This window comes from Anser anser, assembly GCF_964211835.1.
Source record: "Anser anser genome assembly, chromosome: 1".
Taxonomy (NCBI): Eukaryota; Metazoa; Chordata; class Aves; order Anseriformes; family Anatidae; genus Anser; species Anser anser.
Genome location: NC_139720.1, coordinates 21569025 through 21594497, shown reverse-complemented (window position 1 = coordinate 21594497; position 25473 = coordinate 21569025). Strand labels below are relative to the sequence as shown.

Genomic DNA, 25473 nt, shown 5'->3' with positions numbered 1-25473 from the left:
AACTTCCCTCCCCACCTTCCAAAACAAAACAAAACAAAACACCAAAAATCAAACCAAACCAGAAAAAAAATAGGATCACCAGAATGAAGTAGATTTTTTTTTTTTAAATAATCCCAGAAGATTTTTGCAGAGTTTTTTCAATGAAAGTAGCACAACTGAAAAATTTTAGTATCTGGTGAGGTGGAGAACTGAGAGGTTTTGATATAATTGGATCCAACATAGTTCTCTACAGATGCACTTGGGTCTGTTGATTCATGAATGTCATTCATTGCAATTGCTTGCACTGGGGAGGGTATACTATTTAAATCTTTGTGCCTGCAAGACTTGTTGACAGGTGGGATTTTGTACATTTGAGAACAAGTGGGCAGGACAAGGGGCTTCAGCCTATGTGCTTTCTAAATCTATGAATCTTAAATGCACTAGAGCTTTTTAGGTAAGGACAACTTCTAACTCACTCAATAGCCACATTCCTTTAAGCAGACATATATGAAGAATATTTGTGGGCATGCAGAAAACCGCAATCAGATAAAATTAAAAATTTTTATTGCTAAAATTGAAGCACCAAAGTATTTCAAGTACTTAGTTACACTCAGAGCTCTGGGCTGGTGAAAAAAGAAAAAAAAAGAGAAGAATGATATTAAGGGAACTTTGTTCCTAAGAACTCGCCTTCAAATGCTCTTCTTTTTCCATGTCATCTAATTTTCTTTCATCTGTTAGGAAACTGGTTTGATGTGAGCACATAGTAAACTCAGGACATTGTGTTGTATATTTTCAGTGTGGCTTTATTTATATTTCAATTTTATAACATTATACGGATGTCAAAATCAGAGATGATAACAAAGTCAGTATATCTATCTGAACTCAAGTAAGGTAATATCTTTTTAGGTTTTTAGAAAGTTTAACACAGATCTTACAAAATTGATTCATAACAAAGTTTATAACATTCCCTAGCTATCATTAGTCAGCAGCCTCAGAGTCCAGGTGAAAATATTTTGCATCAAATCTGAAAAATTCTCTGTCTTTTAGTACATCAGTATTAATGCAAGCAGTAAATCTGAATAACTAGATAAACATACTCCCTCCACAGAAATCAGAGGAAAGTTTCCAGTACTGCATTCATTCATTGCTGCTTGGATTATGGTTGCTGTGTTAAACATAGTTTGGTATTTCTTTGGTATTTCTGATTGAAAGGACTGATGGTGAGGGGCTGCTGAGAAATTCCAATGGTCCTGTGTGGAAAACAGAAGGTACTTGTGACTGAAGGAGCAGAAGAGAGAGAAAGTGGTTTAGCCCTTCATCACCATCCCGTGGTAGCTGCTGGGAAGCCAAAGTCTAATGGGCTAGATGCAGGATATGTCTTCACCTGTTTGGAAAGGTGTCTTGAAAGGTCAGTGTTAGTAAACTAGTATTGCTTTAAACACCTATGCCCCTTACAGAAGAATTTTCTAATTTGTTGTATGTGAAGAAATTCATCTCCTTACTGTTCTGTAGGAAAACCGTGGGATTGAAGACTATGTATATAAAATATATTATGCCCAGCTTGATTTAGAAGTAAAACTTTGCAACTTGAGCCTGAAAAGTGGAAGAACTCAGTCCTGTCCTTTGGTATAACGTTTTGTATTTTGATGTGGGGAGATGGAACCCTAAGGGAAATAAAATATGAAGCGTCTCCTGAGCAAAATACTGCTAGTTCTAATCATAGTCAGTGTAGGCAGATGTATATATATGGCAACAGATCTTTGAGTGGCAACTGACCTCATGGTCTCTGTTTCTTCCAGAGTCATAGAATACAATTTATGCCCTCTTGATTTGATGTATTTGGGACTCTTGCTTGCAGGTGATGTAGGTAATTCCACAAAGGCAGCAGCTGAAGGGTGACAATTTTGTCTGCCCAAGGCTTTGGCATCACAATTCCATCTCTTTCTATGGCAAGAACAGCCTGGTTCCTCATGCTCAGGGTGGCAAAATCAGTTTTGTCTGTGCTCTGAGATACTTTGAACTCACTTGGGTACAGTCACAATGGACTAAACTCTGAGAATCAGACACACGGCACAGAGCAGGTATTTGCCTGGAGGCCAGCAGACAGAGATGCCAGTAAATATGTATTTACACTGGAAAAAACTTGGCACCATGTAAGTGCAACATGTAATTGTATATTAAAGGAGTCACATGTAAAGATAATATTAATAAGGATGTGGAGCTTTGATTAATCAAGTATTGCATATCAGATTGCATTGAACGGATAAGCACAGAGTTAGAAATAATGGTCAAATTTCTGCTTAATTTTCAGCAGTTAAGAAGTTAGATGATGTTACGCAACAACCAAGTCACTATCTGTGGCACATGCTTTGTCTTGTATACTTGCAGAAGCCAATGTCAGTGTCCCTATTACACACAATGGGAAATGGAAGTTCTTTGCTTTTTCTCTAGAAGTGAAGATTTATTGTGCCTGGGAAGCAGACAGAACTGAAAGAGTTCCTTTGATACAACAGACCATACGTAGGCAATACAGTGTCCTATATAGTATTTAAAATTAGCTTGAGCTTGCTTCATAGTCACAATATTACTGCAGCAAGCGCAGGAACACCCAGCACAAGAAAGATGTGGACCTGTTAGAGTGGGTCATGGCATCCTTTCTTGCAGTCAAGAACGAAGAGGTATCTTAATTTCTTACCATCCAATAATGATATAAAAAGAGAATTTGTATTGTGATCACATAAATATAAGCCCTTGGAAATTGCTAACTATATCAGTGTTATACTAGAAAGTTATGCACACTATTTCTGCACAAAGCCGCAGAAAGTATGAACTAACAATCACTTAGTCAGAAGAACATGTTTTTTTCCATGCAATATTTAGCTGGCTTTATAACATACATTAAGAGCTCTGATATATGGGCTCTCACTCCAGAGTACAGAGCAGCCAATGCTGCCAGAAGATAACATTCACCTTGCCAGAGGTAGGCTGTCCACAGATTATACACGTACAGTTACACCCTTGTAAAGACAGCCCAAATCTGAGTTGGATTCAGAAAACTTAGCACCTCACATCAAATATAGGCAGATACATTCTGCTGTTTCACTGTCTGTCTTCACTCCTGCAAGAGAATATGTGTAAGCAAAATCTACTATTTGAGATATACTGGTAACGTGCATCTTATCATGGTATTGGAGAGTACGGAAATGTTAATCTTCAAGACACCTCATTTACCCCCAGGGCCTTTCAGAAAGGTGAAGTGGATTCATTAGTCATTCAGTTACTTAACTCTAGCATTTAAGCATAATTTGCATAACTAAAGAGTTTGGCCTTAAAGATGCATTCCCTTTCATTGTATGAGAAGAGGATGAAATTTTCTGGCTTTTCAAAATGAGCTTCTTTTTATTAAGTTGCACGTATTCCATGGCTGTTGTAACTTTTACAATGCCTGTAAGATGGATCAGCTAATGGATCATAATAATAACCTATGTTTTATTTCAAAAGTGCATACATACTTATTTTCGTTACTTTTCTAAAAGCTATGCTGCTTACATGTACTAAGGCTGAAAATAGCTGCATCCTCTGAAGGTACAGTCTTTGTTTTTAATTTTTTGGAATAAGAGATTCCCTGCCACTGAAGGATGTTGCTGGCATGACTGATATTCCACATGCAGCAAATAATTGGTACCGCAAGGAAAAAAAGTATTTTCATTTTGTACTTGGGGAGCTAATTTAAAGTAGTTTTATCTTACTGATATCACATGCAAAGGAAGATCAGTGATACATGAATATGCATAACAACTACACAGAGTAGTGAAAAAGTCAAACAATTTAAAGGGGTACATACTGCACTGTAAGCGTAATTTATGGAGTATATATCTTTGCTTGAGGCTTGTCCAAAGTTCCATGCTCTATCAATCAGCTGACTGGATTATTAAAGCAGCTGATGTTTTTTAAAGCTTTAGACAGAGTCACCAGTGCTGATTTTGCACCACTAAAATGTTTTGCTGTACAGGGAGAATAAGTTCCTGTTAAGTTTTCATTGTTGGTGAAGTGGAAAATAACCACAGTGTGTAGGATGATCTTAGGAGATATACACAGTCTTAAAAAACATACAAACAAACACGTCTTGTTTTTTTTCTTTTTATTTTCTTTTCCCTTGAGAAAAAAAAAAAGGCAAAAAAAAGAAGCTTCTAATCAGAATAATAGGTTGTTTCACTGGACTTCCCCAGAGTCTAATTTCCTCCCTTTTCAGTAGGGGGATCGTTGTTAACTATAAAAACAAAGATTATGCAACAGTTCAGAAAGTATGGGCACAGATTTACTGTCTTCTAAATGTGCAAGACCACACATACAGAAGATTTTAAGTGAATGTTATTATTATTTTTTTTAAAGTGTCATGTGAATGTCATTCTCTCTCTTAAAATGTATTTCAAATGCCTGAATGTTTGATGATATGATCAAGAGGAACTTGGCAGGGTTTCAGATTTAGAGATTGATATAGTTCAGACAAAAGCTAGAGTAAGGAGGCCAATGCCACTGCCCAAACTAAATATGTTTTCCCTGTTGTCTAAGGGTTAGTCAAAGGATTGATTTGCCAGTGTTCCATTTCCAGAGGGCAAGTAGGCAGAGGAATTCCTTTAGAGTTATTGAGGTATTGATTAGATTTAATGAAACAGAACTGAGAATAACGTGATTTATTTTCAAAACTTCTAGAATAGAGCAGCTTCTGTATTCTTCTTCAAGTGGGTTGTTTAAATGCCAGCAGTAGAATACCACAGGAGGCTGAAGAAAAAGGAAACAAGAGAGATGTGCACACAGATAAAGGTATTTATTGAGAATTATTATATTTTGTAGCCAAGGCATAGCTTGCAATTAATACATTTTTGAGGGACAAATACTATTTTTTTTTCTTTCTTTTTTTTTTTTTTTGTTTTCCACTGATGAAACTAAAATGGTTGCAATTTGAATTTATTGCTATCACAGCTGCTTACACAGTTGTACACACTTACTTATAATAACTATGGTATAATTGCAGTGATATACTGAGAACTGTAGTGAGGGAGGAGGAAATATCAGAAAAGTCTAGTGAGGGTCCTGAATCCTGTTGTAATTAAAATCCCATTTTTGAAACAAAAAGGTTGAGTAAGTTTAGTTTGTCTGGTGCATCTAGTCCATTCTTTTGCAATCCATTGGGTAATTTTTCTGATGAGAGAAGACAAGAGTTATGGGAACAATATAACTCTTACCTACTGCTGGCATGTACTGGTGTAACTCATACTGCTTTATAACATAATGTAGTTGCACAGGTTGCCCTTGGCCTAATTCTATTCCTGCTTTTTGTGTGGCTTTAGTCTTCTTAAAAGCTTATACGTAAAAATGCCTTCTGACTAAGCAAAGAATTCTTTAGAAAGCTTGAGGAATGAAACTTGCTTCCATTGACAGCAGCACTAATCCTTGCTATCAGCTCCAGTTCAGTTAGATCAGGGATGATGTCTGGGTATTTTAGAGCTGGATAAGCACAGAAACATGGTGTTTATGCATTTAATCAACTGTACGTGGCATTGGTTTATGACCTGGCGCTTCCCACAAGATAATGAGTTAATTACACGTACCTGGGTACTGTGAGGTGAAGACTTGTGTTTTGGATATAACCAGGATATAACCCTGCTGTTTGAGAATTTTTCATATTTGATGGGAAAGGGGGATTGGTGGCAGGTTGCTGATAGAGTAGGTGTCCAGGGAACTGCAGAAATAAAACAAAAATCTACTCAGGAGAGAGGAATATTGATCCAGTGAAGGGCAGAATGAGGCATGGATATCTGAAGAGGTATGTATTGGAAGAAAATTATGAGAAAGAGAGGTTGAACTCCAGTCCTGCCATAATCAGGCACATATTGAGCTCTTCACTATTGGATTGCCAGGACAAATTTGTGTTAATGTTTTCCTATTGCTAGGCAATCCTGTCTTTCAGTGGATGGTCAGGAAGGGCTTGGCAACTGTGAATATTGTCTTACACCAGCAAAATTAGAAATGTGCACAGATAATTTATTGTTAATCTAATCGTGCTTCACTGAGTCAGGAAGAGCTGAGTGGATTTCTCACTATTTACAAAAGCTATTTTTATGCACTTGATATAGTCTGTAGTCAATATAGTCTATATATGCCTCAAGACATCCAACGTGTGAAGAATGGTAAACGTTTGTCATGTGTCAAGTGTCATTTTCTGGGTGAAGGATGGGAGTATAAGCGTATTCTAATTTTTCTCTCAAATTTGGTGCTGAATCTGTTTTGTATATGGCATTCTCCTTGTGACTTTCACTAATGGATGTTATGAAAAACAATGTTTTTTTTTTTTTTCCAACTGAATTATTTTTTACAAACCTCCTGAACTAAGCAAATTGTTGAACTTAATTGCTGAACTTAAACAAATTGTTGAAAGATGCTGTGAATATCACTTTTTAAAAGTTTATTTTCAAGGTTCTGAATGCTTTAATGAGAAGAAGGTTGAAGAGCTTCTGGAATACCGGTAGACCTTGCTTGCCTTGTGAGTGATAACTTACCTTGAGCAGATGGTGTTAACAATTCTGTGCAGCATTTGCTACATTTCTGTGTGCATGGGTTGCACAGAAATGCACTCGGAGGCCCCCTGGGGCACAGAATTTTTCTTCTTTTTTTTTTTTTTTGTGCTGAAGACATTTACAGATTAGCTGGCTGTTCTGCCATACTCAGTGAAAATAAATTAATTACTTGATCATTACTATTCTCTTGTTCAGTAAGTTTTCACTGCTGCAGTTAACTGCTTTAAATTCAAGTCCTGGCTAGAAATTAGATTAGGACAATGAATAGGACTTTACATGGCAAGTGTTTATAAAAACAAAACAGAACAAAAAAGCATAAAGAGAGATTCTGGCTGTTTTTAAGCATGCTGAAATTGTTGGTATACAAACTTTATATTAAATTTGTGTTGCTGTCATTGTTCCCTTGGGATTTACAGGAGGGGTCTTCTTTCTAAGTATATTACCAAGTGTACCATAACAATGTGTCTTCTACGGCAGTTTGCCAAGACCAGGAAGAAGTGAGCTGATTTGTTGCCATCTAAAATTTTGTAGTGGAAGGTTTCCTGTGCTGTTGAGATTCCCACAGTGATATATGATACATGCGTAGCAAATGCATTATTTGGTGGTTTTGTGCATGTAGCTGAGGCATGTAGGGAAAAAAGTTTTATGTAGAAACTACTGTCGACCAGGGATAGATCAAAATAAGAGGCTTATGCCCCTGCTGGAAATGAGGAGCATAACATTTATCCAGGCTAGTGGTGGGTGTAGAGTTTGTTTCCCTGTATATTTGGATAAACCCTTTTAGGATACCAAGTTTCACCAGATAAAAAGTAATTTAAGCATCTGTAATTTGGTGTCTGTTGCAACGGTTCAAAAAGATCCATCTGAAAGTCAGCATTTCTCAAGAGTCTAGGAAGAAATAGGTGGTGTTCTGCCCCCAAACCTTATTCTAAAAGCATGTTTAATGCACTGTTTGGATCAGGTCCTGTTTTAAAAGTGTTTGTATCTGCTTTAAATAAAGAGCCGATGCCCACGTATAAGTCTGGGGATTAGAGCACTCGTCTGAGAGGAGGAACATTTGGAGCCAGTGTTGTTCTCACCTTGGAGGGGTTTTTAAATTTCTGTCTTCTGTCTCCAGATGGTCAGTCCTTTGTTGACTAGGCTGAATCGTATGCCACCATGGAAGTGTGTATGTATCTAGTCTCTGCTTTGATATTATTTGTGTGTGATTTTTTATTAATCCAGTCACTATTAAAGCAAAATGCCCTACTTTGTTTTCACTTCCATTGTTTAAGTGCTTGAAGGGAAGATATATTTGCCTTTTAAGAGACAAACTGTGGGAACAAAGTATATCTTTACAGTCATCATCTCTTGAGGGGGCAAAGGGTTTAAACACACCATCCTAGCATTTGCCGATAGACTAGCTCTAGGCAGTTCTGTTCAGGATGCTTGCAGATTTGAACACTTCTCAACCTTTACACACTCTCCATACAATAGAAAAGGAGCCCCGGTATCTAACTCAATTTATTATTCCTTTCTGAGGAAAATGTGGCTAAACTGCAGCTTAAGCAGCCACAGCTATTGAAAGTCTAAGAGCACTCACTACACGTAGGCTGCTGTCATCCAAACATATTATGCCTCTCTATAACGAGTATTTTCAAGCTGTAGAATTCAACTGACGCGAGGTTTCATGATTCCTTTTTCCTTTTTGAAGGTATGCAGAATAAGCAGAAGATGCCATGCTTTGTATCTGGATGGGGAGAAATGAATACAAGGAGAAATACTCCATTAGTTGCAGGAGAGGCTTCCTTGCTTTTACAGGGAAGCCACAGCACTGGACACAATACTCCGGTTAATAGTTCTGCCTGGAAGTAAATCACTTCTTAAGTAGGCTAGTTAAGACTTAACTGCTCTTACCCTCCACTCAGTACCTGCCCTGGCTGCGCAGACTCATTCAGGGTAGGAGATAAACTGTAAAACTGCAGCTCCCAAGCAGCTCTGAATTATTGTGAATATTTTGTTGTGATGACAGTAACACCCAACCCAGCTCTACTCCGAAGCTTGCTTAACATGTCAAGAAGCTGTTAAGTTATAAACACTCAGCTGTCTTGTGGTTGGTGCAAGCGGCCCTGAGGCGAGGTGTCTGTGGCCTGGTGCAGGCAGTGTGACTGCACACCAAGTTCAAAGGGAAGCCATGGGGCTCTGCAGGCCACGGCCCTTGATCTCAGGACAGCTGGAATAATAATAAGATATGCGTGCCTGTGCTGGTGAGACATGAAAGTATGTAGTGCTGTACCACAGGATACTCTCGCAAAATGTAGCGTGAATGTGGCTATTGTGTCCTGAAGAAGGCTGGGACTTCTCCAGTGTGGATATGACAGGGACATGCCTCCCAGCCCAGGCGCCTAGGCACTGACATATTCATCTCAACAATGTCAGTACATATGTAGCCAAAGTAGAAATCTATGTAGATTTCAGTGCCTAAACTCCTACAAAAAAAAAAAAAAAGTCACAAAATCCATGTCTGGATGCTTGGGTATGTCTGGTGATAGGTCTATCCTAATATTTATTTCCAGATAATGCTGCTTGAACACACTTGAGCTATGGTGGTCTCTTGAAACAGGCCCAGTGTGTAGCCAAGCATGCAAAATTTGTAAAGCCAGAGAGGAATTAAGGAGAGGGAACCTGAGCTGATGGTCCACAGATGAAGCCTGACATGAGAGAGTGCAGTATGGGAAATACTGGATTTTGCTCTGCACTCCAGCATCTACCTCTGCATTTTATTAAAAACCAAATCAAACCAAACCAACCAAGGCTGAACAGCCAGACTGCCATTCTGAAATGTGCAAGGTCTGCACACAAACTCTATATGGACTGAGAAGTGTTTAGATTTTGTCTTTTCTATATCCTTGACTAGTGCTCTAATAAAGCTTTAGGGTGCAAATTCTCTATTGCCAAAGTGCAAAAAGCACACTTCCTATTAAAGTTTCTTTTTTTTTCTTTCTTTTTTTTTTTTTTTTTAAAGAGTTTTCATTTTTAAGGCTGAGGGAAAGCTGGTAGAAGCAGGACAGAATATAATTTGCTGTTATGTGTTCTTCAGTGGTGAAGTAATAAAAGTCTTAAACACAAGACAAATGTTGACTAAAATGTAGGTAAGGTATAGTGAAGGCCAAAGAATAACAGAAAATTGTTATCAAGAAACTTTCTGAGAATTATTATGGACAGTCAAAGTCCATTTGAGCAGGGAGAAAAGAGGTAGTGCCCATATAAATTTCACATGCATAGATGCTTCTACATAAGTGATAGTTTAAAAAAAAAAACAAACACATGGTATGGGTCTATTATACTGCCCAACTTTTAATGAGAATATTAGCCTAATGGGTTTCAGTAACCTGACATAATAAAAACAGTGAATGAACACTGTAATTCCAGGCTACAAATTATGTAAGAATGGAAAAGTAAATTGTGCCAGTTGAGGCATGATTTTTAAAAGCTGTCAAATAAAGTAAATAACAACAAGGTTGTTGCCTGCTGAACCTAGTAGTGGCTATTACAGAAAATTTTGGGACTTAATACTGTCGGAGCAGTGCTACTGACTACTTTACTCATATGGTGACAGAGGTGTGTTAAGAAACATCAGAGAGAGTGATAGAGGAGAAAACTTAATAATAGAGACATCAGTCTTTTCTATGGAAACCGAAGGAGTGTTACCTCAGGGCTTGATACAGAAACTTAATTTGTAAACACTATAAATGACTGTTGCTTGGAGCAAGTAATCACAGACCCCATAGGAAGAGAAAGAACTCTTGGTCACTTTCCAAGCAGCCACTCAAAAAACCACTCTTCAATAGTGGCACAAGTTCAACATCCAAAAAAATGTGCTATGCTAATCTATAAGGAAAAAAGAAACTATATAAAATGAACAAGTCTCAAAAAGGAAATTAAAAGGAGCAATTGAATGGGTAGAAGTTTTCTAGGCACAAGAAACTTGTTTAAAAGTAATACAGTGAAAACTCAGAAGAGAACATAAGATATCCCCCAAAACTCCACCAGTAAGAGGACATCTTTTAGCAGCTCTCAGGGCAAGAATAGTTCTGAGAAAGGTAAATACCATCATTTTTTAACCAAAGATGAGAGGGAAGACCCCTAAAAAGTCTATGGAGCTTACTAGTAATGGAGATATGAAAGGACACCTTATGCTCAAGGCATTTATTAACACAATAAAAAATGAAGCAAGTTCATTACAGGGAAACTTACTGAAGTTGGAGGAAATGTCTCACAATCAAACAGTATTCTACAGGGTCCCATAAATTGGAGTTGAAATTGAAGTTGCAAAACTATTAACAGTGGTGTGTGCTGAAATGACTTGTCTGCAGTAGACATGCTGGTAAATGTCTAAGGGAGAGGCAAAACGGATTTTTGGTGGAGGGAAATCATGCTACTGATGATTCAATCAACATCAGTCTGCTATTGTATAAATGATCTTCAGTCTGGTCACTCCTTGAATATTGTGTGCAGGACCCCCTCTCTTACAAAAGCATATAGTGAAAATGCAGAGGTGTGTTCTTCATCTTGAAAAAAAAAAGTGGGTAGGGGAGCATACTAGAAATCAACAAAACCATGATTGTTTTGGCAAAGGTGAGATGACAATGAATATTCTTCATTACTACCAATGCAGGAATAAGGGGGGAACTCAACTGAAGTATTTGGAAGCAGTTGTAACTCAAAACAAAGCAAACAAACATAGTTTAATTGTGTAACTCATTGCCACAGGATGTTTTGAAAACCAAAAGGATAAATAGATGCAAAGTGTTATTGTACAAGTTCATGTAAGAAAGACCCAGAAATAACTATTAAAAATAGTGACAGGCACATGGCTTTCAGTTCAAGAAATCCATAAGCTGAGGGTCACTGGAATTTGGTAACATTTATGTTAAAATAATCCATGAAAGCAATGTATTGTATTTAACTTCTTTCTTATTTTGTCTAAGCATATACTATGATCCTCCTTGTCACAGGAGAGTAGACTGGGTGGATCTTTGGTTTGATGTATGACAAAATGTATTATTTTTTTAACCAAAATAATTTAATGGCAATTTGTTCAGTACTGTGACAACATTTGTCTTCCAAAAATAAAGTGTCGTTGGAAAATTGACATACTGGACTCACATGACACTATCTAAAATACAAGTATAGTAGATACATTGGCAGAGTAGACATTGTCTTCTACCTGTTTCTTAAAAGAAATATTGGTAAAGCTACATCCTTGCAGATGGTATTAATTGTGCATTCCTTACTGTAAATGAAATGAAAGGTTTAACTTGAGCGCTGAGGACTTGGTTTCTGGCACTGACCTGCTGGAAGATCTCTCTCAGTTGTAAGCAAGCCCTCTATGGAGGAGTTCTTCCCTGCTCCACATAACATACCATGTAGCCTCTATGTGAACTAGAGAGTGTTGTTTTCAGAATACTTCTTCCTTGTGATTGGTACTGTGTAAGGTAGCTCCAAGAAATGCATTCCTGATCTAAGTAGTGTTGAGGTGCTGTAGCCCTCATACCTTGCTTTCAGAGCTGGAGGCATTCAGCTTTTTTGGCAAAGCACTGTACTTCCCAAGTATGATGAAAATCCAAAAACTGGAGATAGAATAGAGAATGGAGATAGAACAAGAGGCTCCAGTTGATAAAATCAAATAATAATAATAATAAAAAAAATCACAACAGATTTCTAGGATAAAGGAGCTGGTTTTCTTGTTGATGAAAAACAAGAAACCAATCTTCCAAGAATACCGACCTCAACACAGATGCATTTTTTATTTTTTTTTATTTTTATTTCTATTTCTATCTTTATTTTTTATTTATTTATTTATTTTATTTTTATTTGGTTCATTAGAAAATCAGGAAGATAAACAAACACAATAATGCATGTGGATTTCAGTGAACCTGTCTGCTGCATCACTGCTGGAAACAAAATTCCCATTTACAGATGGAATTTACAAAAAAAAAAAAAAGAATTTTACTAAAACTCATCCAAATCAGTCATGATGAAAACCAGAAGAAAAAGGCTTTTATTGTGATTGTCGGAAATTCATATTTCCCATTTTTCATTAAGGAACACAAGAAATGAGTTGAACATGATTTTTATTTCCCACAACTAGCAATTTTCTGTCTTTGCAGAGTTTTAAAGGGAGGAGCTCAGAGGTGCTGTGGGAGGGACTAAAATTCTTACTAAAGTTTTGGCATGAGAGAGAGAATTGTCAGAGTAGAAGACTTCTTCTGAGGTTTTGATTTTTTTTTTTTCAATTTAGGATGATAAATATTCATGTTCAGATTCTTCTAATAATTCTTTTGTGGAATTCTGATTGTCAAATTATTCCCAGGATTGAAGAATGTGGACTTTCATGTTCTCAGGTAATCTCTTACTTGTTCCTATTTGCTATCTCTTAATATAATAGTTGTATGCTGCTAAAATAATTGTAAACAGAGCAAGACAGCAGAAATTGAAAAAGTATTTCAACTATCCTGACCATTTGATTTATATTCCTGTCATTCTCAATTAAGTATACAAAGTGGCAAAGATGACTGTTGTAAGGGAATAAGAAAATGCATTTCACACTATTTCCAGCTGCTGTTGTTGTTAGTACCTTTTAAAATCTGTCTTTTGTATTTGAAAAACAGTAATGAAAATGATTTAGTTTATATGAAGTACTTTGAAGATTAAGTTTTTACAATAAGTAGTGGTGCCAAATAGATGACAGGGAGGAACGGGAGGTTTCAGAAATTGCTCATTATGTTAGGAATATAGGAAACACTGACTTTTTTGTGAATAAATGAATTAAGCTTGAGAAAGAGTAAAACCTGTTTTTCATTTTGTGGAATGAATGTAACTGGACTATTAAATTTAATTGCTTATGTATGTGCATAAAAGTGGAGTGTGAGCCATACCATCTCTTTAATTGCTTTGAATTTTGGATGTTTCCAAATATCCCCACAAAGGGGCAGTATAGAGATATTTTGCTTCTGTTGGTATTCTGGACGTTCAAGAGAAAATATTGGAAAATAAATAAAAAATAAGATTAAAAGGATAGGGTGTCTGATATTTTCAGTCTGAATAGGGGATGATAAGTATGTAGTTACTTTGGAGAAGAGGAATTCATAGCATGAGAGAGTTTGGCTGTATGTACAGAGTCCTGCTTGAAAATGTCACAGTATTATGCAGCCCCTAGGACAGGCAACTGAGACTTATTAAACTTCGTCTACATGTGGTGGTATTACCCAGATATTGTTAGTATGTTATAGCATTTTATTCTATATTTCATGTGTATCCTAAAATGTATCAGGAATAAAGATGCTTATAAAATACTAGAGTTGAGGGGAAAAAATATTTGAAAAGTTGTCTTATATTTCTGAATTCAAATTCTGCAGTCTCTCCCCACTTAAATAATAATTTTAAAATAATAACATATAGTAATAAGAGATTAATCTCTAGATGTACCTGAGCACTTTTCAGCAACAGTTATGTACTTAAGTTTATGAGTGCAAGAACACAAGCATTTTAAGTAATTTATTCACCTTGCAATGGGTCTCCTTGGTCTGCTGCAATGGGTATTTAAAATAGATCTCATTTACCTTTCTAATTTATTTTTCCAGAGAGTGCTTAAATCTCAGACTCAGAATGTAAAATGCAAGAACAACTTCTAAGGTGGGATCCAGTCTAGGGGACAGGTTTCACCTCTGTGGACCTTGAAAGGCACATTTCTCTGTTGTGTCTTAGGTATGTATGTTAGGAAGACTGATTCACGAGTTGCCTAAGATGTTGGCAGAGTTCTGAGGTTAGGGAGACTGGATCCCTTTCTTTGCTTTCAAGATACTGTCTTACTTTTCCGACACTGAAGGCTGGATAAGTAAGAAAGACTTTGTTGTTGTTGTTTTAAATTTTCAGGGGAAATGCATTATTTCCAGTATAATAGAATGAAGTATCAATGTCATTTCTGATCGTAAAAGACAGAATTCAGTTTATGTTCTGTATGTAATGTTTCTGCTAGATGTATTCAGTAGAATCTTGAATGCATTAATGACTTTTTAAGACAAAAATGTTTTCTCACTGGAAACAATAATGATCTCAACAGGGCAAATTACTGCCAGCTTAGGATTTTCAATCCAATGCAAAGCATTTTAGCCACATGAATGTTAAAGTCTCATGACTAGGTTCTTAAAGAAAACTCCTTCCTTTTCCATTGGAAGTAACCTCAGTTTTCCTACATAACCCATCACAATCCTATGGCCTCAGTCCCATTCCTACCTGAGTTGCTTTAAAAGGGAGCAGTTTACCTTCATAATTCACAACTAAATGTTCTTTACAGGGGCACCAACCAGAGGTTACAACTTATCTCTCAGTGTATGCACAATATATGTCTGCTGCCTTCTGTTCTAGCATATCAGGTCACAAGTTAGAGAATTTAGAGTCAAAGGAATTTCCTTTTCTAGCAATTTACTTAATGAGATAGTGAGATATTGTAATTTTAAAGCCATCAGAAGTTTTCTGTAACTACTGTTATTATAAGTGTATGTTACAGGGTTTTTTTCTTCCTTTATGAAGTTTTCCTGTAACTCTATATAGTGAGTTTCTCTTCTGCAGAGTCAATACTGAGGTTGTATGGTTCTTCATAAAACAATAGGGGAATTAAACACTTTTGGATTTTTCTGCATTTTTCAATCTGTAGGTATTGCCGGAGGGATTTTGAGCACGTTTAGTAACTGAAAATGTTGAGTTTGATCATCAGACTAGATTTTAAGGTGACTGTGCCCCTTGAGTATTTGTAAGCAACTTCTTGTACTTAGCAAAGTAAAGCATTAGTTGTACATAACAGGGAAATAGTGACATAACTGTTTTGAGGTATGTGACCTAATAAAACCTTCACACTCAACTGTTTAGATTTTGGATCCTATTACAACTCAATGAATCATTCTTCGTTTACCAGGAGTATTCAGCAAGACATCTTTGCATTGGCTTATAAGATATCCAGGTTTCATTACTATACCACAAATTACTTTACTCCTATCCAGTACAGAAAAGGAGAAAACAAAAGATCATTGGATGTTTATGCAAGTATCACATGGCAATTTAAACAGCATGAAAATATACAATTGTGGATTGAATGACAGCAAAGGAAACACCACGCTTTCATCATGTACTATGTCTTTTTTTCTCCTTCCTTATTTTAGTGGCTTGGCTTTAGAGCATGTATGATATTCTGGTATTCAAAGGTTGACTACAATGGGCTTGGTCTCCAGGCCTCATCCAATAGCAAATAGAGTTATCAACCATGCTTCCCTGTAAAAGCATAGGGGAATCCCATACTGCAATTGAAATTGGGTTTGTGCCCTACTCATTTTACAATCCACATTGTTTGCAGACTGTACAGAAAGAAACAGGCCTACGCCAAATTTGACTCAACAGCTGGTAAAGATCAAGTGCGCTACATTAAAAAACAAAAAGAAAAACAACAAAAAAAACCCCAAACCTTTCCAGAAAACTATGAAATAGTATTTGTATTGTCTGCCATTAAATGCAGTAGCATTTCCAAAGTCTGTGAATAAAGAAGAAAACCCTAAACTGAATGTGGTATTCCCCTGCAATTATAAAGATTATTGGCAGCAAATTCTTGATATAGCTGCTGCCTGCTCGTGCTATTCATAGATGAAGTGTGTAGTGTTTCTTGACTGGATATTTATGCCATGGATCAGACCATTCCGACTGAATACTACACATTGCAAAACCTGTGTTACAATACAGCTCTCAGGCTGCTAACTCAGCTAACATAAATTGGCATTCATTTTCTTTATCATGGTAAGCAATTTGTATTTTAAAAGTAATCCCAAGACTTTAAACAATGCACATGAGAATCTAGGTGACATAATTCAGTTTTTCTCTAAAATCTGTTTGAAAAACTGTTTTTAGACATGGTAAATGGAGATCAAGATCAGAGACCTGTTTTTCTCAGAGCGACCAAGTGAGGGAGATACCACTGTGAAGTCCCAGGAAGGGAAGATGGTTTACCACAGGCTTTTTTGTTTATGCCAAGATATACCTAATGACTGGAGGAAATGCATAAAAATGTAAAGCATATCCTCTGCTAAAGTTTGCAGTAATGCAGTGCAATCTGTGGGAGCATACCCTAAATAGAAAGCCTGTGTTTTGCATCCCTGCCTGTCATTGACTTACTTGTGTGGGCCTATTCAAGTAATTTCACCTCTCCAGTTTTCACAAGTAGAAAATAGTGCTGACCTTCCTGTGTGATATGTCTTAATTACAGGTTTTAATTAAGTGCTTTGAATACTATAATTAAGTGTTAAGTTTTCATTAGTCAAAGCAGTCATACTTAAGGGGCTCAATCATCTTGAGTCACTGTATTGGAGTGATATTAGCCCATTTGCTTAGGTATCCCGGCTTGTCTTTTCTGCTGGTTGTCAGGAGAGTTGCAGTTTAGCAAGTTTAGGTGATTTATCTCTTGCTCTTTGTTTTACATGGTCAAAAATAGCTTGGCAATGACATGAGACACACTGCTTTCATGTTTCCTGCTGTGTCGTATGCCATTCATTGGTTACCACCCCATTTCCTCACCCCCAACTAAGAAAACAGCCAGTAACAGATACATACAAAAACTTGAACTCTCCAATGTTTCTCATAGTTACAGCATTTACCACCACTTCTTTCAGGAGAGATGGAGATGGAGAAAGCTCTGCAATTCAGGACTTGCAAAAAATGCAATAGTAGTTCTTGTTTTTTCTTTCCCACTTCCCCCTTCCTCAAGAACTCTGGAAAAAGGTTGCAAGGTCTGGAAAGAAATGAGCCACTGAAGTACCAAAAGCCAAGGCACTACAGATAGTTATTAAAGTTGGGGACTCAAAGTCAGCTGATGTTGGCACTGGACTTTACAAGGTGTCCTGAAGTTCAAACACAAGGCAGTGCTAGAAGCTTCATCACCATCAGACATCAACACAAGTGTGTGCAATCAGTACCTGTACCAGGAGGTAGAAATAAATAAATAAATAAATTATCCAAGCTCAGCAGAAGATGGGAGCAGCTGACCTTTATTATTGGCAGGGAATTCTAGCTCATGAATATATTTGAGCCCTGGGCTTAGGGAGGGAATATATGCTTCAGCTTCATTCGGACTCAAATTTCAACGGGGAATATCGAAATTCAGGAGCAAGCGCTTTCCACATCTGCGTAATATTGCTTGTTGAATGACTGCTTTGCAGTTGGGAAGCTACTTGTAACTTGGTCTAAACTGTACCTTCTAATCACAAAATCACAGAATGGCTGAGATAAGGAGGGATTTCTGGAGGTCATCTTGTCCAACCCTCTGCTCAAGCAGAGTTACCTAGGTTGCCCAGGACCAGGTCCAGGTGGCTTTTGAATATCTCCAGGGAAGGAGACAACTTAAGCAGGAAAAATTGTGCAGAGAGAGGTAATAATTTGTACTAGACCAGGTGGTGTTACCTTGCTGGAATTCTTGCAGAAAGGTCTAGAATTGGCTTAATTTGTACATCTGCTGAAGCTGGCAATGCTGTACCTACTACTTTGTCACATTGATTTATACAGTCTCATTCTCCTACTCTTGCCAGAATGCCTGTGCTTGTGGAAGAATCAGGAGTGATCAAAAATGAGAAAGAACAAGAAGATGTTTTAAAGAATTTATTTCTAAGGATAGTTTTGGATAGTCTCCTCTCTGTTTGGTGTTTGCCTCAGCATTGAGGAGTTGGGCCTCAGTCCCAGATAGGTAGGTAACTTGGACCTAAGGAGGTCCAATGTTTCTATTCCTGACTAAAAATCATTTGATTTTTGGGAACCATAAATTCCCAGGTGCAATGCTGTGGCTACCCAGCTGTAAAAACCAGGAACACATTTAAAGTTATATGTACTATGTTACCATCATCCCCATGAGCTGCATACGTTTTATACACCAGCTTTGGCACTGATCAGTCATAGGATCATAGAACAGCCCAGGCTGGCAGGAACCTTGAAAGATCATCAGGTCAATCCTTTGGGAAAGGGAGCCTAAATGAGATCACCTAGTACTCTGTCCAATTGCAAATTGAAAACCTTCACTGATGGGGACTCATCATGTCCCTGGGGAGGCTGTTGCGGTGACTGGTTGTTCTCACTGTGAAATCTTTCTTATATCAAGATAAAACCTTTCCTGGTAAAGTCTGTATGTGTTGCCCCTTGTCTTCTACGTGTGGCTCCTTGTGAAGAGAGAGCCTCTGTCCTCTGTGTAAGCATCCTTTAAGTACTGGAATAGTGTGTTGAGGTCCCCCATGAGCCCTCTTTTCTCCTGGGCTGACCTAACTACCTCAGTCTTTCCTCATGGGATGGGGTCTCCAGCCTTTTGATCATCTTCATAGATATAGTTTTTGTACTTTCAGGAAAATATTTTTCTTTGTTAACATTTACTTGTTGCTTTTTGAAAACCATAGTTATCTGCCTTCATAAAAAGTGTAAATAAAACACAAACTGGAAAATGTTCCCAAGGAGTAGTTTGTTACAGAGGAGGTTCCAGAGTAGCTCTGGCTAGGAATTAGTATACTTGGCTAGGAATGATTCCAGAACCAGTAAATTCATTTATACTCAGATGTGATATGGACACGTCACAACCCTGACCCTGCCTTCACAGATACATGAATTTACTGGGCCAGAATTTTGAGAAGTCATGAATGAGCTGGAAAGTCACAGTAAATAATGATGCTGAGCACTAGAATAGATTGCCTGCAGAGTTTATAGAGATCTCCACACATGCTTGGAGAATATCTCTCAGATATGTCTCAGATAAAAATAATTCCTCCTAAGGCAGAAACTTAGAGTAGATGGCATCTTGAGTTCTTTTCTAACCTTAATATCTCTGCTTTTATGTGTAATTTCCTCTTTTTTGATCTAAAGATAGTCTTTCAAGTCATATTTAACTTACTGCTGCTTTGGAACAGTCAACGGAGCCAAAGACTTGCCTTACTGTATTGCATATGCTGCCCTTTTGGTATGCAAAGTATGGGAAAGTTCCAACTTACTGGAAAACTGTATAGAACCTACACTTTCATTCAAGAAGCGTCTGTGCAAAAATGAGCAGAGTTTAAGTTTTACTTAGCAAATGATCTGTGGCTCTATCTCCTGCAGAAAAGTGTCTCAGCCTTGTTGCTTTGAATATGTGTGGTAAATTTCAATCACTTCTGGAAAACTGATGGTCTTGGAGTTGCCTCTACTTGCCTGCATATTTTCAGAAAGTATGAATCATATAAACACCATTGTATGGTGCTAGGTGTACATTCATTGTCTTTTCTTGGAAAAACATTGAGGAAATAGAATTTATTGCAGTTAATACATTTCACTGTCTTCAGTTTTGTTTTCCCCTTTCATTCCTAAATATGCAAACTTCCTTGATCTTTTTCCCACTTCCTCATCTTCCTGACCTGCTGTTCTTCCTTCCATGACTGCAATGACAGGTTTCTGCATTGCTTTTTAAATGTTGATATTATTGTATTGTAATTTTCCCTGTTTATAGTTTTTTTCTTTCATTTTAGCAGTTCTCATTAGAGTATCAAGTTTCATGCTAAGTTTTGGTCAGTAGCATGAGTTCTTTTATTTTTTCCCCCTAGTTTTTCATATATTATTTTTCTATAGGATATAGCGTAATAACTTTATAGAGTGTGATCACATCAGTGTTAGCACTCAGTTTGCCTCTGTAGTTTATTTTTCTCATCCACTTTGGAAAAAAAAAACACGTATATTTTTTAGGAGAATGTGTGGCATAGGTGGTTTTTAGTGAGTAAGGGCTCTCATTAAAAATGAGACATAGAGTGAAGCAACGTATGAAGGTACTCAACACCGATGGGATTATTAAACTGAGGCCGCGCCCAGGAATTATTGCTGCCTCTAGGGACAACTGTGTGATCAGGAGAGTCAGGTGAAACAATGTGGCTGTTGTAAAGGTGGTGGAATCCTGCCTCTTTGGAACCACTTCTTTTGGACCTCTGCCACCTTTAATTGGACCTGTGCTAACTTTAGCAACTACAGTATGTGAAGATACACAAGATAAACCTAAACTAGATGATTATCCCTTAGGTTTTTTTAACCCCCCTTCCCTCAAAATTATGAATTAACAGTTAAAAGAGAAATAGGCTATGTAATGACTTTTAAAGTGATTACTTATTATTTTATATTTTATAAGATTTATTCTTCCTTAGAATCTCCAAATTTATTTATAACTAGCTCCTATATTAGTTATCTCGAACTTCAGATATCGCAACTAAAATTCATAGTATAGATATTTTCATTAGAGCTTTTCTACACAGCAAATTTTGATTTATTTTTTAATTTTTTATTTTCCTGTACTCACACAGTTTCAGGGGAATATTTTTTTGGCTTTTGTTGCTCCTGACAAGAGAGGCATATATGCAGGGGTTCTGGTATAGGTTTCTGATGTAGGATTAAGAATTTCACATGCCATAAAAATCCAAATATTAATATTTAGGGAATAAATCCTTTCTGTCCAAGATTTTCAAGTGTACAGCTGAAAAGAAGAAAAAAAAGTTTCTCATCTACATGCAGTAAGACAACTTTTCTCTCTCTGCTGTGGCTAGAGAAAGAAAAGCAAGCACAATTATAACTACTCATATATCTTGGATGCCATCCAAAGGGACATGGACAAACTTGAGGAGTGGGCCTGTGTGAACCACATGAGGTTCAACAAGGCCAAGTGCAAGGTGCTACACCTGGGTTAGGACAATCACAGACATGAGTTCTCTAGGTGGAGAACTCATTGAGAGCAGCCCTGCAGAGAAGGACTTGGGGGTTCTGGTAGACAAAAAGCTCAACATGAGCCAGCAGTGTGTGCTTGCAGCCCAGAAGGCCAACTGCATCCTGGGCTGCATCAACAGAGGGGTGACCAGCAGGTCAAGGGAGCTCTGCTCTGCCCTTGTGAGGCTCCATCTGTACTGCATTCAGGTCCGGGGCCCCCAGCACGAGAAGAATGCGGACCTGTTCAAACAGGTCCAGATGAGGGTCACGAATATGATCAGAGGGCTGGAGGAGCTGTCCTATGAAGAAAGGCTGAGAGAGCTGGGGATGTGCAGCGTACAGAAGAGAAGTCTCTGGGGGACACCTCATTGTGGCCTTTCAGTACTTAAAGGAGGCTTATAAAAAAGATGGAGAGTGACTTTTTACAGAGCCAGATAATGACAGGTAAAGGGGGAATGGGTTTAAACTAAAAGAAGAGAGATTTAGATTAGAGGTTAGGAGGAAATTCTTCACTCAGAGGGTGGTGAGGCACTGGCACAGGTTGCCCAGAGAAGCTGTGGATGCCCCATCCCTGGAGGTGTTCAAGGCCAGGTTGGATGGGGCTTCGGGCAACCTGACCTAGTGGGTGGCATCCTTGCCCATGGCAGGTAGGTTGGAATTAGATGATCTTTAAGGTCCCTTCCAACCCAAGCCATTCTATGATCCTATCATGATGATTTTATCATCTTTATCGTGAAGTCTTAACGGAAGCAGTTCCTTAACTGATGATATGGCACCAAGGAGGAATGCAGTGGCCTGTCAGGACTGCCGTCTTAGACTACACCACTGCTTCCAGTATGGCCCGAGGGATCATTTGCATGGCCTTACATCCTTACACAACAGCATAACAAGCTAAGGCTAGAATAAAAACAAAATCAACATTTAAAAATACTTAGCACTAAGAGCTGTAATCAGGACTATTTCTAAGCTTATTTCAATTTAAAAAAAATCTTTGTCTAAGGACAAGAGGGAGAAACACCATTTTTATGAGAGCTGCAACCAACAGAAGCATGTGCTCCTTTGTTTCTCTCCATGACTTTGAAGTGTGTCTCAGGCCTGACATATGGCCTCCAAAGTCTTGAAACTTTTACAAGGAATATTGCCAAGTCTGCTTTCTTGTTCTAAATTTTGATATAACTTTGTGAACCGCACTGGCAGGGTTGGGAAGGGATTAGGAAACTCATTTTTGTTTTTAAGAACTACTCCTCCCCCCTCCCCAAATACAATAAAATAAAAAATAAAATAAAAATCAGTATAATATCTGTGTGACATTCTCACATTCTGTGACCCTGTTCTTTTCCTATGGCTCTAGGTTATTAAATGCAGATTAAATGGAGATCATGAGATAGCATTAAACATTTGTCAGGGCAATATGAGAAACCTGCATGTTCAGCGGGGTGCTGCCTCAAGTGAGCCAAGGGAAAAAGTTAAGCACAAGGTTAGTTTTAACTCCACTCTCTGGAGCCCAGACACACAAGTTAGAGTAGCTTCTGAGACCCACTCTTCCAAAGTTTTTTTTTTTTTCTTGATGAATGCTTAAAATAAAATGTAAGTAGCCTTTGAAGTAAGAAAAAGATCTCCTATTTCAATGTTGAAAGCACTTGACTTTAAAATTTCACTCTCTCTTGCCTGTCCTTCTTTCAGACCATCAGTCTTTCATTTCATCTCTATACAGTATCACTGCTTTGACAGGAGGCCTGGGAAACTCTCATTTACTGGGCAGCATGGCAAAAAGATAACTTGTGTAGAGTTAGAGCAGCTTCAGGTTAAGGAGGATGTGGCTGCCCCTTGAGGTTTGGACTTGAACAGCTGGAGTATAACAGCTGGAACATGCCCTTATTCTGCTTTTCTTCTCTAACACTTCCATTCTGAAAGGGAAGCTAGGCTTGAGCTTTGTTAATTTGATCTCCGTTACTATTAAACCTCCTCCAGCCACCTGCTACGCTGAGGGGACATGGTTGTCTCACAAGTGGATGTATGCTATCCCAAATAACTTTGGCGTGAGGTACGTGTCATTCCTGCTCTGTACTGGTCTTGAACTAGGTACCAAGTCCCAAACATCCAGGGAGCTTTCAGGTCTGAAAGAGAGCTGCCTAATAAGCTTAGGTGCCTTTAAGGTTAGGTGGCAATTAATGGGGTATTATGGATCATGGTGTTTGGCTGAAATAATTACAGCTTGCTTAAATGATGTTTCAGGTATCTAAAGCCTCTTTTAGATTTGGAACACAAAGCTGACTTAATCTCATTTTGCAAATGACTGCAAACCATGGCTTCATTTCACTATCAGTAGTAATGTAAAATCCACAAAGAGAAATTGACTTACTTGGAAATGGTGTTAGTGGCACTTTTCTCATGAGCAGAGCTGAAGGTTTTATAGGCAAAAAGTTCTTCCCACATTTGGATCTGATCCAAAGTTTATTCAAATGAGTGGAAAGATTTTAACTGACTTTCAAAGGTTTGGAGTTAAAACCAGTCTTCCACAGTCGTGAATGTGAGGAGGATGACATTTATCATCTATAAAGGCCACAGTGTATTTCAGGGCAGTGTTCTGCTCCTGGAACTGACTCTAAGCACAAGAAAAATGAATAGCTGCCCAGAGCAAAATGGTGAGGGCCTTGCTGTGTATACCAGAGCATGGGAAAGCCAGGCCTGCAACATATTGCTTCTTTTGCGGAGGAATAGTGTTGGGATGTATGAGAAGACAGTAGGTGGAATATAAGAAACGTTAAGGCCTTCCAAAAGAAATAGCCACTGCCTCCAGCAGCAGCAAGAGGAGCCAATCTAGCCCATGGGGTCTCTTTTCATAATCTTCAGTTCTTGCTTTTTTTCTTTTCTTTATTTTTTTTTCTTTTTTCTTTTCCATGGAATCTTACTGCCCACTGGTTCCAGTGGCTGCAAGTCACAGTCCTGTCTGTGCTGCTGAGGGATCTGTACTAAATTTTTCTTGTACCCTCTTCCGGGCAGCAGAGATCATTGTACAGTCCTAACTTCAAAGTACTGGGCACCAGCAATTATCTGGAGAGGCTGTGGAACCTATGTCCTTGAGTTTTTCAAGGACTGGTCAAATTCATGCCTAACTTGATCTAGTATTGGCCATAATACTGCTTCTAGCAGGAGGCTAAACTTGGTGACCTTCAGAGACCTTTTCCACCCAAAATTTCCTTGATTCCATTTTATCGTCCTCTGTATGAGAACTCCAGTCATTCATTGAAATAACCATTAATACTGTGTTAGAATGTCCCTGTCTCATTGTTAGACTGGAGGTGCTGATTTGGTACATTAGTTTGCCTTTCAAGTAGCTGAGTGGTCTGAAATTTTTGACACTCTATGTATGCGATGGTGCTGATTTATACCAGCTGAGGGTATGGCATTCAAAGTGCATTTTAATTTTACTTTGTCTATTGTATGCAATTTTGTTTTGTTAACAACTTGTATTAATATTTTAGGAAACATGAAATCAAAATGTTTGACTTTATTTATTTATTTATTTTTTAAAAAAGAAGAAGCTAAAGCATGCTGTTGCTCCAGGCAAATCCTGCTTCTAGTCCTGGAGTTGAAGCACACAATAGATCAGGCAGCTTTTATTTCAGACTGTCATAGCTCCCTTTGGTCCAATAATTTTAAAAGCAGTTGGCTTGTGTGTAGGCCCTTTTAGTATCACAGCATTATTTTTACGTACAATTCCCTTAAACAAAATACAAGGGAGGAATATTCTTCCCAGTTGTGAGACCTCAAAGCTATACTGTTTTGACTGGACATTCACTTATAGGATGATTGCATGCCACTGCAAAGAGTTCCCAGAGATACAATTTCTGTGCTGCCAACTCTTTCACTTGTTCTGTCCTGCAGTAATGGTCAGGTGAAGTTATACGCCACATGCAGTCCAGTTAAAATATGGGGAAGTCCAGTTAAAATATAGGAACAAAGTTCTTCTGCATCAATATATTGCAGGAGGAAGTATATGCTGTCTTGAAGACACAAATCTCTGTTACACGCGAATAGTAGAAGTTAAATGGACAAAAATCTAAGGGGCCTGAAGGTCTTGTATTAGTCACATGCTCCTGCATTACTGAAGTACTGGTAGGCTGTAAGGGAAGTGCTGGCCTTC

The 25473-nt window shown here is 38.0% G+C and overlaps 1 protein-coding gene across 6 annotated transcripts in view; it reads left to right on the top strand.

Moving 5' to 3' along the window:
* Positions 1–731: 731 nt before the first annotated feature.
* Positions 732–25473, top strand: part of IL17REL (interleukin 17 receptor E like) — a 63875-nt gene continuing 39133 nt past the window's right edge. Inside the window, exons 1-2 of one of the 6 annotated variants that reach the window (XM_083809313.1) lie at positions 732–1387; positions 12841–12943. In XM_083809313.1, coding sequence (XP_083665439.1) covers positions 1224–1387; positions 12841–12943 — 267 coding nt within the window. In that variant the 5' untranslated portion in view covers positions 732–1223. Of the gene's footprint in view, positions 1388–4152; positions 4804–12537; positions 12944–25473 lie in introns of those variants that run through there. The other 5 variants (XM_083809314.1, XM_083809315.1, XM_083809316.1 and 2 more) reach the window with 5 other exon arrangements.